The sequence below is a fragment of the Syzygium oleosum genome, unplaced genomic scaffold (genome assembly GCF_021117445.2).
Source record: "Syzygium oleosum isolate NSW1041296 unplaced genomic scaffold, Sole_v2.1 Sole_v2.10, whole genome shotgun sequence".
NCBI classification, from domain to species: Eukaryota; Viridiplantae; Streptophyta; class Magnoliopsida; order Myrtales; family Myrtaceae; genus Syzygium; species Syzygium oleosum.
Genome location: NW_026607494.1, coordinates 9,376,194 through 9,392,375, shown reverse-complemented (window position 1 = coordinate 9,392,375; position 16,182 = coordinate 9,376,194). Strand labels below are relative to the sequence as shown.

The window sequence follows — 16,182 nt, the reverse complement described above, 5'->3', positions numbered from 1 at the left end:
CGCTCGTCACCCCCGAAATCCCTCGACTATAAAGGCCCTTCGAAAAGTCGCCATCTTCGTCTCCTCTTTCCAGCCCTTGCCTCCCGCGATCACACTGCGCCTCCTCCTGCTCAACAATGGCGTCGGCGGCGACCTCCTTCTCACCGTCCTTCTCCGCCGCGGCCTCCTCGAAATCGTCCCCCGCCAGGGCCCTCGCCATGTCCCCCGCTCGCTCCGGCCTGGGGTTCCTCTCCTCGTCCTCCTCCAAGGCCCTAAGGGCCGCCGCCACCGCCGCCGCCTCCGCCGCTGCCGCCGGAAATGGCGCCGGAGGCTCGGCCCTGGGGGCTCGCATGGTGTCCGTGCCGGCCATCAAGCCGCTCACGTCGCTGGACTTCGAGACATCGGTGTTCAAGAAGGAGAAGGTCACGCTCGCTGGTCACGACGAGGTATTTTTGCTGCTGCTTGCCGTTGTTCTGATCGTTACGTATCTGCGTAGATAAGATGAGCGGCGTAGGACTTTTCTCCTTAGTGACTCTGTGTTGTGCCTAAAGTTTTAGGTTAGGTGGACGGTGTCGAGCAGAGAAAATGAAAGGAAGATCACTCAGAAATGTTTCTTTTTTGGACTCCGTTTTCGCTGGCTCAACCTGTTTCTGTTTGTTCATGCTGTAAATGTATCTGTTTATGCATGGACGTCTGGTTAGAAGTTGATTCTTCCATTAAGCATGTACCATTTGCACGTCTGGGAAACCGGTTTTGCTTCTTTCTGGTGTCTAGCAGAGGAATGAGAGGAAGATCATTTGAAGATGTGCCCTTTTCAGTCCTCGACGTGATTTCATATGTGGTTGTGCATGGTTATCTCGTTAGAAGTTGATTCTTTCATTATGCACGCGTACCATTTGCATTTCTAAGAACCAGTTTTGCGTCTTTACGGTGCACGATGGAAAGGATGAAAGTTGCTGCTCTTAAGTTCGTCGAAACATCCATTGACTGTTCTGCTCTTCACCTGTTGTAGTACATCGTGAGAGGAGGGAGGGACTTGTTCCCACTGCTGCCCGACGTGTTCAAGGGAATTAAGCAGATCGGCGTCATTGGATGGGGTTCTCAGGTACCATCTCTCAGCTCATTCCTTTCGTTTCTGGCTTTTGTTTGGTCGATTTTTGCGGCTTCATTGGATATTCTTTCATGATTTCGGCAATTTCTCCTGCCTACTTCTTTTGGGACGTTATGTGGGCTTCAGCTCTTAGAGGTCTTTGAGGTAGTTCTTTTTTCTGTAAAGTTTCTGCTCTTTTAAGATATAGCAGAACAGCTAAGTTATTGCATAAGTGGAAAAATGAGACACAACCAAGGGACTATGTAATCTTGGGAGTTATTAGAGTCTCGAAGAAGGTTGTGAAATCCACACTCTTTCCAGTGGAAGCATGGTAAATAACATGTACAAAATGGTTTTCCTCTTCCAACCTTTTCGTTGAGTTTGGTTATAACATCTTCACATTTTATGCATTCTTATTTTTGCTTTTTCTATCTGTTAATGAGCGTACTTTTCTAGGGTCCTGCTCAAGCCCAAAATCTGAGAGATTCTCTGGCTGAAGCGAAGTCTGATATTGTGGTTAAGGTAATATATCTCTTTAGGTTATGTAAATAACTTAAAAAGGTTGTTGGTCACAATCAAACCCTTAGCTGGTCCACAGTTCTTGATTGTGTTTGTTTGGACTCTCATTTTAAGGGGAAAGTTCACCTCACCGTATCGTTTTTTACAGATCGGACTCAGAAAAGGTTCCCGATCTTTTGCTGAAGCTCGTGCTGCAGGATTTTCTGAGGAGAATGGGACACTGGGTGATATATGGGAAACCATTTCAGGAAGTGATCTTGTGTTGCTACTGATTTCTGATGCTGCACAGGTTTGTAACGATTGTTTACCTGGACAAGTGTATATCAAATCACTGATGAAACTATCCAAAGAAGTTGTAACTCTGCATTTGGTCTCCACCACTCCCCTAGAGTCCTAGACTACTTTATTTCCTTAGTTCTTTCCCTTGTTTTTGAATCTCCAAATTCCGTGTAATGCCGCAGGCGGATAACTATGAGAAAGTATTTTCTCACATGAAGCCAAACAGCATCCTAGGTCTGTCTCACGGGTTCCTTTTGGGGCATTTGCAATCTATGGGACTTGACTTCCCAAAGAACATCAGCGTGATTGCTGTATGCCCCAAGGGAATGGGTCCCTCTGTAAGGAGACTCTATGTCCAAGGCAAAGAGATAAATGGTGCTGGAATCAATTCCAGTTTCGGAGTCCACCAGGTAAGCATGCTGAAACAAAAAGTATAGCGCCCATCTCTTCCCAACCCACTTAAGCGAAAATGGGGGACTTAAGTTTCTTGAATACAGGATGTTGATGGAAGGGCCACTGACGTTGCCCTTGGTTGGTCGGTTGCACTTGGTTCTCCATTTACATTTGTCACAACTTTGGAGCAGGAGTACAAAAGTGATATCTTTGGGGAGCGTGGTGAGTTTAGCTCCATTCTTATTTAAGTGGGATGAATCCTAAATAAGATGATAAGATATCTATCGACAATTACGGATATCAGTTATATGGATTTCTGTGTTGCAAGTATGCGAATGATGCTTGATTTGTGCTTGCCTTGCTCTTAGGCATTTTACTTGGTGCTGTTCATGGAGTTGTGGAATCCCTGTTCAGAAGGTACACTGAAAATGGAATGAGTGAAGATCTGGCGTACAAAAATACTGTTGAGTGTATAACTGGCATCATCTCGAAGACCATTTCAACGCAGGTTGCTTTTTGGTGATAAAATCGATAGCTTCTCCTTTCTATTTTCCCTGACTCTTGGATGCCACTGATACCATTGTTAGGGAGATGTATATGACCAGTTACTGGGTCAATGTGTTTAATTTTGTTTTCTGGTCATTTTCTCAACAGGGCATGTTGGCTGTTTACAATTTACTGTCTGATGAAGGAAAGAAAGAATTTGAGATGGCATACAGTGCATCGTACTATCCTTGCATGGACATCTTGTATGAGTGCTATGAAGATGTTGCCAGTGGTAGTGAGATTCGCAGCGTTGTACTTGCTGGACGGCGCTTTTATGTATGTTTTTCTTTGATAGATTTTGACTCTCGATTTGATAGAACAAGAGTATAAAGCATCCATTTTGCAGATTAAGATTTTCTTATCCTTTCGCTACAGGAAAAGGATGGTCTACCTGCTTTCCCAATGGGCAAGATAGATCAGACCCGCATGTGGAAAGTGGGTGAGCGCGTGCGAGCAGCAAGACCAGCTGGTGACCTTGGTCCATTATTTCCTTTCACAGCTGGTGTCTTTGTTGCATTGATGATGGCCCAGGTGAGGATTTCTCTCTGTATCTTGGAGCTCAATTTGGTTGGCTTGGTAATCTTAATCTCACGGAAGATGAATACTTCCCATGCTAGTTTCTTCAATTTTCGAGGTTCTTTACTTATCGATATTTTTTTGGTGGGATAGAAGCCATCTTAAGCTGTTATATTTTCTTATCTGGATGGGAATGCGCATTATGGCTTGCTTTAATTTACTATATGCACATCTAGATTCTCTTGTCTGCCTTACTAGTACAGTTTTACAACCATAAGCATAGTAATTAAACAGGAGATCCTTTATTCGTTGTAGTGTCTTACTCTTGTGAGGTGTAATGTTTGTGCAGATTGAAATGTTGAGGAAGAAAGGACACTCCTACTCTGAGATCATTAATGAGAGTGTTATAGAGGCAGTTGATTCTTTAAACCCCTTCATGCATGCTCGTGGAGTCTCTTTTATGGTCGACAATTGTTCGACCACAGCTCGTCTTGGGTCAAGGAAGTGGGCTCCCCGATTTGATTACATCCTGACTCAACAAGCTTTAGTTGCTGTGGACAATGGTACCCCAATTAACCGGGACCTCATCAGCAACTTCTTGTCAGATCCGGTGCATGGAGCAATTGAAGTTTGCTCACAGTTGAGACCTACCGTTGATATCTCCGTGTCTGCAGATGCAAACTTTGTCCGACCTGAGCTGCGACAGTCTGCCAATTGAAGCTTTTTGATGATAAAGCTAAAGCGCATGTTTGCATGTGATAATGTATTATCGTGCATCTAAGTACGGTATGTGGGTTATTGTATCGTATTTCCCTGTCTGAATTACTGCGAGTTTGTGCCTGTTGAGCTAATGACAGATCATGGACCCTTTTTGCCCTAGTAATAACTTCATCGTGTGTTTTAATGAAACTTTCTTGGATGTCAATCGGCATACTCTTTTTGCTAGAAGACAAGCGATATCTGGTTCTATGCTGCTTATCAAAATTGATGTGATCTCAGCAAACGTAAGTTTCTTTACGCGGGAGTATGGAAGCCTGAGCTTAGGGGTGAGCAAGATCTTAGGGGTGAGCAAGATGGACCGCCTAAATTGAGACCGGACCAGACCGATCGGTTTGGTCCGGTTTCCGGGAATATCGGTCCGGTTCCCGGTTTCTAAAAGTGGAACCGGTTTTCGGGCGGTCCAGTTCCCGGTTCTAGGGTGGGGATCGGACTGGACTGATAAATATATATTTTTTTAATTTTTTCAAATATATAATATTTAATATATATATGAAAAATATTTAATATTGATCCCAATGGAACCGATTGTTCAATTTTTTCATAAATTATATATATATTTTTTCAATATTTGTGATGGTTTTATGAGATCAAATTAGAACTACAAAGGAAAGAATGGAGCAATCGATTTTCGGTTCACAAATAATATTTAATATTGGTCCCATTGGAACCGGATCGGACTGATGGTTCGGTCCTGTCTACGGTCCCAAGATTAGCCGGTCCAGTGCCCGGTCCTAGAAACTGGGAACCGGTCCGGTTCCCGGTTCTTGGGTTGGACCGCGGACCAGACCGGACCGGGAACCGCTCACCCTTACCTGAGCTGTATTAGCCTGATTTTAGATGAAATGTCGGTGTCATAGTTACATCGATTTAGTGGTGTTGAGGCTGAGGGCTAGTCTGAAGACTGAAGTATCTGTTCTGAACAAAATGTGGCATCTGTTATATGATCCTCATTCTCTGCTCTGTGGGGATTGATTTGGAGTAAGGCCCTGTTTGGTTCAGGGAACGGAAAGCCGAAAGTTAGCATTTGGGATGTTGAAAGCCCAAAGCTGGTTCAGACCAGCTTTGGGCTTTCAGCATTCCACAAATGCTGAAGCCTATTTTTTTCTTCCCAAATTGCCCTCACTCAAATTTCTTTATTCCGGTTTTGCCCCTGTTACTGTTCATCTTCTTCAGGTGGCCGGCGAGGGTGGCCGGCGAACGGTCGGCGAGGGCGGATCTGGCCGGCGAAGGGCCGGCGAGGTCGCCTGACCCAGGCGTCATCGCCTGGGTCGCGCGACCTCAGGCGACGTCGGCCTGGGTTGCGACCCAGGCGGCCGTCGCTTGGGTCGCGCGACCCCGGCGATGGTCGCTTGGGTCGCGCGACCCCGGCGACGGCCGCCTGGGCGGTCGCTCGACCCCGAGCGGCCGTCGCCTGGGTCGGGCGACCTCGCCGGTGCTTCGCCGGCCAGATCTGCCCTCGCCGGCCACCCTCGCCGGTAAAGAAGATGAACAGTAATAGGGGCAAAATCGGAATATTAAAACTAAAAATTGCCAAAGCTCTTTGCAAAAAAAAATTTACCAAACACTACTTAGGCCAAAGTAGCTTCACAAATTTTTTTTTACCAAACACCACTTACATTTCCCCAAGTGGCTTTCACCTAAAGGTATTTGCATTCTCCCAAGTTGCATTTGAAAAGCCGAACCAAACGGGCCCTAAGTGAAGCAGACTGTGAAGTGTTCGGACTGTTTCTGTCAGATGGCAAGTCGTACCTGGGTGGATTTCATTACGCGGTGGTTCGAACGAGCAGAGCATGAGACATATCTTTCAAGAAGGAAATTTCAAATTCGCCGGTTCTTGGGTGACCCCCATGTAAGATACCGGCAAAATGATTTGATGGCTGAGTAATTAGGCAGACTCCTCAAAATTGGTAGGAGATGATTCTCTTCTTACCGACCGTTCCCAGGAACTTAATTGATTTCTTGCGACATCGATCGACGTCCCTAATGAGACTTTCTATCATGTCAAACATAGGTATAAGACAAGGCCCTGAACTGAAAACCTTTACCATTTTTTACATTGCATGCAGCTATATGGCATCGTTCAAATCTATGCGGTAGGATAAGAGGCCTTCATCGCGATGCCACAGAGGCCTTCCTTAGTGCTGACGTCTCTCCGCATCCTTATGTATCCTTCCTCGCCCCACGAATTCTTCACCAGCCAAAATTTGGTGCCATCATCGCTAGTCCCGTATCCGACGGCGGTAACGCCGTGGTCCAAGTCGGTCCCACAAGTGCCGGTGAACACGCCGCTAGAGTAGAATTGGAACTCGAATCCTCCTGCGTCGATGGCCACGGAGACCGGCTGATTAGCAACTGCCTTTAGCAATGCCCCCTCGCTGTTGGTGGGAACGTCTTCATAGCCCTTTATAACCACGGCACGGTTTGATTCCGACTTGACATTGCACTTGCCATCCGTGCCCTTGTAGGGATAGTTCGTCTCGGTCGTGAGGCCGTGCTTCTCGATGAATTGGAACGTGCTATCCATCCAGCCGCCTTCGCATCCCTGGTCCTGGCCACCGACGTCGCAGTCGACCAACTCTTGCTCGGAGAGAGAAATCAACTAACCCGTGGTTATTTCATTGATTCCTTCCACAGCCGCCACGGCTGAAAAAGCCCAACAACATCCTACAATTTTGCAACGTAAACAGGACAATCAAATCAGAACAACAAACATTCTTGGAGAAGATACCATGACAACATTAGGAGTTTTAACAACATCTTGGCTCTAAGAATGTCGAATAGATTAATGAAGGCAAATAATGCTCAGTCATGAACTAATCTCCATCAACTTACCGCATTGGCCTTGGTTCTTAACCGGCGTCACAGCTCCTTTCTTTCTCCAATCCATGCTAGAAGGCACCACGGTGACGTTTTCGTACTTGAAAGAAGCTGCCTCGGTGGAGCACATGTGCGACTTGAATCGGGTCCTCGCCTTGAATTCTTCGTTGGTAAGGTCGGCGAACTGATTGACGCCGAGCTTGTAAGGCTTGTTGTTTGCCCGATTGAACGACTCGATGCCTTGTACATTCGCCTGGAATATCTTGAAACGGCTCTGCCTCTCTTCCGCATCCTTGTACACACGCCCGTAACGGGCCATCCACTGCCCCCGTCCATCTCGTAGATGGGATCCTCTTGCTGGAGGGCGCGACCCGTGGCTTGTGGAGCCCAAGCTCCCAGAAGCAAGATCAAAGGCACTAGAATGCAACATCGGTTTCTAAACGATCCCGTGACTTCGCTAGCAAAGTCAGGGGCGTTGAAGAACAGCAAGTAAATAAGTTTTGTGAGCACACAGAACTCTAGGCTGCACCTCAAATTTATAGTCCTAATGTTTTGGATCGTACAACGAATTTGGAGGTGGATTCATCGACTTGCCTGATAATCTGTCCTGAAGGGTACATCGAAATTAGTCAGATGAATCAGCTTTAATCAAGAGAAGCAGTGATCAATCATCAACGTGCCAGAGAGAATGTCCTGATACAGACTTAGCTTGTGAGATTCATGTCATGGAGGCTCCTTTGTTCCTGCGCGAGGGGCTGGTAAATTGGTCTATGCGCTTCGATTTCAACACGTTTTTACTGTCTTTTTTGGCCAATTCGTAGCATGTTCAATCACTGCAATAATTTCTCGCATCAAACGAAGCAAACGATGACTTTTGAGAAGACTAAGTTTTGATCAGTATGAACTCAGGATGACTTTCTAATAAATTGAACGTGTGATACTGAGATGTTGCGATTTGCGCGGCTATAATGTACTTGCAAAGCGTTAAAGTTTTTCACGATTGTTCGCTCGTTTTACGACGAGGAATATCTTTCACCGAAACTTTGATTTTCGATTTTTATTAAGATAGGTTCTGTGACTTGATTTCTAGGAGAGTCGTGGCAAAGAAGGAAACAAAGTGTGCACAAGGTTATATGGAATAGATATAATTCGAATGGATTGAAAATGGATCTGAGATCAACAAAGTTCCAAGCTACATTACAATACTCCTATGAAAGCTGTAAAGGACTTGAAAGTTAACTAGAGTTGCAGGAAGTTGTAAATGCAGGAAGTAAAGATTCAGAGGAAACTAAAGTGCAGATAAGCTTGAGTGTTTTTGCCTTGTTGTCCATCCTCCCCTCTTTCTTTCTTCTAAGTATTTGTATCTCCTCATATCTTGTAACTGCTCGTCGGTTACTTCCATGTTTTCAAACTTTGAATTTTGGCGCTTCCAATAACTGCCTTTTCTAATCACGTTTTTCCAGTTTTATTGTCCATCAAAACTTGATCTCAACCGCTGGGATGACTTCAAATTTGGGCAAGTAACTCCCCACAATATGCTCGTGCTCACTATGTTCGCTTTTCGCTCATAACTTCCTGCTATCATGATTTACGTGGCTGAGCCGTGATTCATCTTTACCGATTTTCTATGATTTCGGTATATTCCCGAAGTATAAACTTCCCGAATTTCGGGAAAAAGCCAACTTCCCGAGGCATAAATGCTTTAACGCTTTTTTTTTTTTTACTCCCGAACTATGACTTTCCATGTTTCGGTAAGTATCCCGATCTTCATCAACTACCGAATTCGGGATATGATGCCATTTATGCTTGCTTCCCAGCATGTTTCCGAATTTTATCCAAACGTATTTCAGAAGATAGCCGATTCCCATTATACACCAGATTCGGCATTAAAGCCGACTCAGCGTCTATGCCGATTCTTATTTTGGTGTCAACAACGATATAGACGTAGTTAATTCTTCGCGCCACCGTTCATACGGAGTTGCGATTTTATCGCACAAAAGTTGGAAGGTCTTGCTATTCCGTTGAGATTGTGATGGTTCTTTTTATTCTGTCAAATTGCAAGCCAAAAATTGCGGAAGAGTATGATGCGCTTGTATATCAATGAATTGAACAAAACTAATCATAAGGAAATATGGATGAAAGAGTCTAGTAAGACATAAAACACAATAAAGTGGATTTATTATAAAGTCATAATTTTAATCTTAAAAAGAGGAGGATACACTACTAAATGTGTAGCGACGGGCGAAACCGTCATATAAATTGGAAGAACCATCACCAACACTAGCGATGGTACACAGTAGTGCTCCTAATAAATATTTAATATGGTATTATTGTGATACCCGTATGACTTATGTCAGAGAGTCCTATATCATAGAATTGGCGTGGTGCGAAATAATTAATATATTTTAGGTTGAGAAGTTAATAAATTCGGATATAAATAAAGTTGATCAGTCAGTACAAAATTGGTAATTTATAAATTATAATTTTTTTAATTTCATTAAAGTATTAATAAGTTACCCAGTTACCCGGAACAACAACTTGCCGATCATTTTCTATCGCACAGTTTTTTTTTTTAAGTACTTACCAACACTTGCTGAAATAAAATCAGCACGGAAAAAATCGGTATTTTGAGGGTAGGGGACAATAGAAATGTTGCACAGACACTGATACAAACACACACACAGAGACCCAAGTACGATATGGTATGAAAATACTAAGCTCAGGTGCTTAGTTGAATTTGGTTCTAGATTTCTCGAACAATTAGACATCTTCAATTAGGAAATTTCATAGTATTGCTCTATATAATCACCATGCAGGCGAAATTTACAAGCAGCGAGGCACAGCAGTACCCAATAAACATAGAAAGTGGGAAATCTCGTGTCTTTACATCACATGAGTTCATCTCTAATATTAGTGAATTCAGACTCATGCAGTAGGATAAGATGGCATCATTGCTATGCCGCAGAGGCCTTCCTTGCCGCCAACATCTCTCTGTATCCTTATGTACCCTTCCTCGCCCCACTCCTTGCCCCACGAGTTCTTCACCAGCCAATACTTGGTACCGTCGTCGCTGGTCCCGTATCCGACGACGGTGACACCGTGGTCCAATACGAGCCCGCAGAATCCGTTGAACACGCCGCCGGAGTAGAACTGGAACTCGGATCCTGAGGCTTCGATGGCCACGGAGACCGGCTGGTTGGCGACGGCTTTCAGCAACGCCTCCTCGCTGTTGGCAGGAACGTCCTCGTGTCCCTTTATGATCACGGTACGGTTCGATTCCCCTTTGGCATCGCACTTGCTGTCCTTGCCCGTGTAGGGGTAGTTCGCCTCCGTAGTGAGGCCGTGCTTCTCCACGAATTGGAACGCGCTATTCATCCAGCCGCCTTCGCATCCTTGGTCCTGGCCACCGACGTCGCAGTCGACCAACTCTTGCTCGGAAAGAGAAATCAACTTACCTGTGGTTATTTCATGGATTCCTTCCACTGCTGCCACGGCTGAAAAAGCCCAACAACATCCTACATTTGATTGTACAATCAAGTTAGGACAAGACTATTGTTGGAGCTGCTATAAGAATAATAGGCAATTTGAACAACATATTGACTTAAAGAATGTGATATAGAATCGATAGATAAATGAAGGAAACTATTGTTCGTTCATGAATTTAATTCCACCAACTTACCACATTGGCCTTGGTTCTTTACAGGCGTCACGGCTCCTTTCTTTCTCCAATCCATGCTAGGAGGCACCGTGGTGACGTTTTCGTACTTGAAAGAAGCGGCCTCGGTGGAGCACATGTGCGACTTGAATCGGTTCCTCACCTTGAGCTCTTCATTCGTGAGGTCGGCAAACTGATTGACACCGAGCTTGTAAGGCTTGCTACTTTCCCTATTGAATGACTCGATCCATTGCACGTTCGACTTGAATATCTCGAAACGGCTTTGCCTCTCTCCCATGTCCTTGTACACACGCCCGTAACGGGCCATCCATTGCTCATGCATCTCGTACACGGGATCGTCTTGCTGGAGGGTCCGCCCCGCGGCTTGGCAAGCCCAAGCTCCCAAAAGGAAGATCATAGTCACTAGGACGCAATATCGGTTTCTCGACGATGCCATGGCTTCACGAGCAGTGTTAGGAGTGAGAGATGAAGAAGAGCAAAGTCAAATAAGTTTGTGAGCACACAGAATCCCAGATTCGCACCTCAGATTTATAGTCCTTATGTCTTGGACCGTACGAAGAATTCAGGTGGTGGGATTCATCAACTTGCCTGATAATCTGTCCTGATGGGCACATCCGATTGGACATGAATTAGTTTCCATTTGCGTGCCAGATTAGAATGTTCTGAGATAGACTTGGCTCGTGAGATTAATGTCCTGGAAGCTCCAAGTTTCTGTTCGTGGGCTGACATATAGGACAATCTGCTTAGGTTGTAACGTGTTCTTATCGTTCGTTCTTGGCCAAACTCGTAGCGTGCTGGCAAATTTGGTCAGTACAAACTACAAACTACAGATGACCTTTCACATTGGAGTTGCATGGGCGTGCATGTGAGCATTTAAAACGGCGGAATGGAGGATTGAACCACTTGAGTCTTTTGCTTCTCCACCTCCGCTTGGTCCAAAAAAATTTTATTGAAATTATTTCAATATAATGTCGAGGGAAAAAACTATTTCCACATGTACCCAAATATAGCCCTTTGTGCGGCTATAGTCGATTTGTAGGATGAAATTGCAGCATACATAGTCAAAGGGATGATTACCGTAAGAGTCATAAATTCATTATACGGATGCCAATTAAATCATAAAATTTTTAATTTGGCTAATTTAGTCTTATACATTTTGACGATTTGCCAATGTAGTTCTTCCGATCAATTTGGGCTGGAAATAGCTGTCATGGATGTTGGCCATTCTACGTGGCACAGCCAGTGTTGACATGGACAATTTGTAAACTACCGCATCCATGGAAGTTATTTTTTCTTTCAAAGTTATTTTTTGGTAATTTCTACTCTAATTGTCCTCTCTTTCTCTCTCAAGCTTTTGCTCCTCCTTTTTGTAAAGCGTGAGAGTCGAACCCTACACCGGAGACGAAACATCCTCACCCCATCCAATTCCCTTGGTTTTTTCTTTCAAAGTCGACAAGTAGTTTTTATTACATCATAAATATTGGGTATATTTTGTTAAATGCATGCCACAAATCGTAAAAAGTATGATTTGCACCTACACGAAAGAATTGAACAACTTAATGTGATAAAGTATTACGAAAGAGTCTAATAAGACGTAAAAACACAATAAACAGGCAAAATCGTAACACCTTAAATTTGTCCTCAAGAGAGGGACGGTCAAGCCCGTCTCTAAGGCAGGAAAAACCGTCGTTAAGTACCATCCGCGACAGGCGATTTCGCTGGGGTCGCTCTTTACTTGCTGACTGCATTCAAACTGGATGAAAAGAAGTCGCATATGTGTAGATAGAAAGAGAGCCTTGATCACAACGGAGAGAGATATTACATCATGTGAAGACCTACAGTGAACTTGTCTATTTTAAGTTTCTGTGTTGGCCATTGTGTAAAGGGGAACTCCTGAAATTGATAAGCGGAAGTTTAAGTTGGAACTATTGCTGAATGCGCTTTCTATAACCTTGGTTTGTACATTTAATAACCTAACACTAGTAAGGACAATGGCTCCTGTCGACAGATTATCAAGCTATCATTTATTCGAAGCCGCCCAGAAAGTGCACGACTTCACGAGAGCACGAGCCTTTGAGGTGAGAGCAGCATAAATAAATTATTGACGGGCGAAAGGTCATGACAATTCGTGATATAGAGAGAAAAAGGGCGTTAAGCATATACTTAGCTGTGCCAAGTTCAATTTGGTTCCATAATTCTTGAACAGTAGAGATACGAAATAGAATATTTGGATATTACAATCCAATCACACATTATTTGCATGTACTCAAGTTACTTCACAAGATGACAGAATGTAGTAAACACACAAGGTAGAATATCTTTACATCATACAGAGACTTCATTCATACTTATGCAGTAGGATAAGAGGCCTTCATGGCTATGCCGCAGAGGCCTTCCTTAGCGCTGACATCTCTCTGCATCATTATGTATCCTTGCTCGCCCCACTCCTCGCCCCACGAGTTCTTCACCAGCCAAAATTTGGTGCCATCATCGCTGGTCCCATATCCAACCGCAGTAACGCCGTGGTCCAAATCGGTCCCACAAGCTCCAGTGAACACGCCGCTAGAGTAGAATTGGAACTCGAATCCTCCGGCATCGATGGCCACAGAAACCGGCTGATTGGCAACTGCCTTTAGCAATGCCTCCTCGCTGTTGGCGGGAACGTCTTCATAGCCCTTGATGATCACAGCACGGTTCGATTCCGATTTGACATTGCATTTGCCATCCGTGCCCACGTAGGGATAGTTTGTCTCGGTTGTTAGGCCGTGTTTCTCGATGAACTGGAACGCGCTATCCATCCAGCCACCTTCACATCCTTGGTCCTGGCCACCGATGTCGCAGTCGACCAACTCTTGCTCGGAGAGAGAGATCAACTTACCCGAGGTTATTTCATTAATTCCTTCCACAGCCGCCACGGCTGAGAAAGCCCAACAACATCCTACATTTTTGCATTGGAAACAGGACAATCAAATCAGAACAACAACAATCTTGGAGAAGAAACTACAAGAAGATTAGGGGTTTTAACAACGTATTGGGTCAAAGAATGTCGAATACATTAGAGAAGGCAAATAATGCTCATTCGTGAACCAAATTCCATCAACTTACCACATTGGCCTTGGTTTTTAACAGGCGTCACAGCTCCTTTCTTTCTCCAATCCATGCTAGAAGGCACCGCAGTGACATTTCCATACTTGAAAGAAGCAGCCTCGGTGGAGCACATGTGCGACTTGAATCGGTTCCTCGCCTTGAACTCCTCGTTCGTGAGGTCGGCAAACTGATTGATGCCAAGCTTGTAAGGCTTGTCGCCCGCCCGATTGAACGACACGATGCGTAGTATGTTTGCCTTGAATATCTCGAAACGGCTTTGCCTCTCGTCCATGTCCTTGTACACACGCCCGTATCGCGCCATCCACAGCTCATGCATCTGGTACATGGGATCTTCTCGCTGGGGGGTGCGACCCACAGCTTGATGAGCCCAAGCTCCCAAAAGGAAGATCAATGTCAGTAGAAGCCAATATTGGTTTCTGAAGCATCCCATGACTTCACTAGCAGATGCAAATGTTCAAGAGCAATGAAGAGTTAAAGTGATCAATGGATGAGTGGGCACACAGACTCCTAAGATTAGTCCTCAAATATATAGTCCTGAAGTTTCGGCATGAGCGATGAACTTGGTTGTGGATTCTTCGACTTGCCGGATAATCCATGCTGTTCATAAAAAAATAAATAAACCCTTCCCAGATTAGGAGAAGCAGTAATCATCTACGTGCCGGAGAGAGTGATTTGAGATGGACCGGTCCATGAAATTTATTGAAGTTCCTCTCTTTCTGTTTCACTGGACTGATTTCTGCTTTGGCTGTAGCATGAATCATGATAGAGCAAGAGTTTCGGACAGATGTGTTCAGTTTCCTTGTTGTAAATGCTTGGACAAGATGGGTAAACTGGGACTTAATTTGGATAAACTATAGATTATCCTCCTTGTACTGCATTTGAATTTGAAGACTTTTATTTCGTCGAGCCAAATTTAGATGCATATACGATAAGTAAATCTTAAACGAATGCATCGATTTTTTGACATCATCGTCTAGATTAAGATTTTCACCGTTTGTGAAGAAGAAAAGAAAATCTACGTTATTGGCAAATTCATGAGGTTGTTTATTTCCTCTAAAAGCTCCAAGTTCGACATCAGACTAATCTCGCACATGAGACCCGTGAGTAAATAAAAAAAAAAAAATACTTCCGGTGTACTTGTTTATGAGAGTTAACATTAGTGTTTTTTTTTACCTTTGTAAAAAGATAATAAATCGAAAAAGGTATAATTGTATAAATAATTCTAATGTATTATATGAGCATAGCCACTTGAATATACTTAATAGCTAATTAAGAATCGAGATCCATCGACTGGTAACTTAAATTTTATCGCGAATTCACCTAAGTTGATCTGTTAACGAAATGTGGAGGAAAAAACACAAAGTATAGAATTGGTATTGCATATCTCTCTTCATATATTAGCAATACTTATAGAATAATTAATCAACGAATGTTATAATTATGTAAATCCACTAATTATGAGTAGGAATGAGAGCAGAACAACATGGACGGGGACGGCTTGCTCGCTGACCTGGAAGTACAGCATTGGCGACGGCCTAGCCTGTGGCAAGCCCAACCCCCCACAAACTTTAAAACAAAATCCAAATAAATTATTCATCTTGCACTAAATTGACCGAAAAGAAGTTGCATATGTGTAAGCGAAAAGAAAACCTTGATCGCGATCGAGTGAAGAACTGAATTTAGGGTGCGCTTATTTCGAGAAAAATGAAATTTATGAAACATTTTTTTTTCTGAATCGCTTGCGTCACTCGTAAAAATTAACGAAATTAAAATATTTTGATCGTTCACGAAAATATTTAGACGTAAATTATTGTCGATAATTAAATTTTTTTCCATTGACTAATTATTTCAAGCGATACAAATGATCATTTAAAAATATATATATTTTCCCAATCATTCATTTTTCGCAAAATAAATGGAGCCTTAATAGAGAGAGATCATGCTTCGGGAAGATCTAGGATGTTATCACAATTTAAGGGGCCTAATTCCAAAAAAAAGCACAAACTTTAGGTCAAGGGATAATTCTGGCACAAATTTTTTTTGTCCCATAAAAAAGCACAAATTTTAGGTCGAGGGGCAATTCTGGCCTGAACTTTTTTTTGTCTCGTAAAAAAACACCAACTTTAGGTCGAGTGACAATTCTAGCCCCAAATTTTTTTTATCTCATAAAAGATCACCAACTTTTACCCTGATCCCAAATCTGACCTCCCATTGACTTTCTGTCTGAAGTTACCCTTGTTTGAGAAAAAAAGGTTATGATGGTGAGCTTGGCGAATCTCATCCATGTCGTCTGTTGACAGGCAGTGGTCAGCTTCAGATTACATCTGGCCAGAGAGATTCAATCTGGAGATATTTTTTATTTACCAGTGAAGTGAAGGAAACGAATAGTTTTACCGTTATTCTTCAAGCTGTGGCTTAGAGAATAAGACAATAAATATTGCTTTAAATCCAGTCAGCAAGCCACGTGGATTTATTGCTA

At 43.5% G+C, this 16,182-nt stretch overlaps 3 protein-coding genes, 1 long non-coding RNA gene and 1 pseudogene across 4 annotated transcripts; 1 reads left to right on the top strand and 4 right to left on the bottom strand.

Annotated features, from left to right (window-relative positions):
* The first annotated feature begins 80 nt into the window (after positions 1 to 80).
* Positions 81 to 4,201, top strand: LOC115685514 (ketol-acid reductoisomerase, chloroplastic). Its single transcript, XM_030610591.2, has 10 exons — positions 81 to 425; positions 992 to 1,084; positions 1,526 to 1,591; positions 1,737 to 1,877; positions 2,050 to 2,277; positions 2,365 to 2,482; positions 2,629 to 2,768; positions 2,915 to 3,082; positions 3,182 to 3,337; positions 3,672 to 4,201. Exons 1-10 carry the CDS (start codon positions 117 to 119, stop codon positions 4,038 to 4,040), a joined length of 1,788 nt encoding a protein of 595 aa, XP_030466451.1. The 5' UTR covers positions 81 to 116; the 3' UTR covers positions 4,041 to 4,201.
* Positions 3,790 to 4,988, bottom strand: LOC115685520 (uncharacterized). Its single transcript, XR_004006252.2, has 2 exons — positions 4,915 to 4,988; positions 3,790 to 4,356 (listed from the first exon to the last, which is right to left on the bottom strand). It is a non-coding gene; the product is annotated as an uncharacterized LOC115685520 (long non-coding RNA).
* A 1,200-nt stretch (positions 4,989 to 6,188) lies between these two features.
* LOC115685519 (senescence-specific cysteine protease SAG39-like) lies at positions 6,189 to 7,539 on the bottom strand (annotated as a pseudogene).
* A 2,158-nt stretch (positions 7,540 to 9,697) lies between these two features.
* On the bottom strand, positions 9,698 to 11,108 carry LOC115685516 (senescence-specific cysteine protease SAG39-like). Its single transcript, XM_030610593.2, has 2 exons — positions 10,599 to 11,108; positions 9,698 to 10,434 (listed from the first exon to the last, which is right to left on the bottom strand). The coding sequence occupies exons 1-2, from the start codon at positions 11,029 to 11,031 to the stop codon at positions 9,845 to 9,847; spliced, it is 1,023 nt and encodes a 340-aa protein (XP_030466453.1). The 5' UTR covers positions 11,032 to 11,108; the 3' UTR covers positions 9,698 to 9,844.
* A 1,835-nt stretch (positions 11,109 to 12,943) lies between these two features.
* LOC115685577 (senescence-specific cysteine protease SAG39-like) lies at positions 12,944 to 14,136 on the bottom strand. The gene is made up of 2 exons (XM_030610653.2): positions 13,701 to 14,136; positions 12,944 to 13,533 (listed from the first exon to the last, which is right to left on the bottom strand). Exons 1-2 carry the CDS (start codon positions 14,131 to 14,133, stop codon positions 12,944 to 12,946), a joined length of 1,023 nt encoding a protein of 340 aa, XP_030466513.1. The 5' UTR covers positions 14,134 to 14,136.
* Positions 14,137 to 16,182: the final 2,046 nt, after the last annotated feature.

Bases quoted from the DNA above. Each gene is read 5' to 3' on its own strand.
- LOC115685514 (XM_030610591.2), top strand. From the start codon at position 117: ATGGCGTCGGCGGCGACCTCCTTCTCACCGTCCTTCTCCGCCGCGGCC. The intron at 1,592-1,736 runs GTAATATATCTC...CGTTTTTTACAG, and splicing joins AGTCTGATATTGTGGTTAAG to ATCGGACTCAGAAAAGGTTC. The intron at 2,769-2,914 runs GTTGCTTTTTGG...TTTTCTCAACAG, and splicing joins CGAAGACCATTTCAACGCAG to GGCATGTTGGCTGTTTACAA.
- LOC115685516 (XM_030610593.2), bottom strand. From the start codon at position 11,031: ATGGCATCGTCGAGAAACCGATATTGCGTCCTAGTGACTATGATCTTC. The intron at 10,435-10,598 runs GTAAGTTGGTGG...AATCAAATGTAG, and splicing joins AAAGAACCAAGGCCAATGTG to GATGTTGTTGGGCTTTTTCA.
- LOC115685577 (XM_030610653.2), bottom strand. From the start codon at position 14,133: ATGGGATGCTTCAGAAACCAATATTGGCTTCTACTGACATTGATCTTC. The intron at 13,534-13,700 runs GTAAGTTGATGG...GCAAAAATGTAG, and splicing joins TAAAAACCAAGGCCAATGTG to GATGTTGTTGGGCTTTCTCA.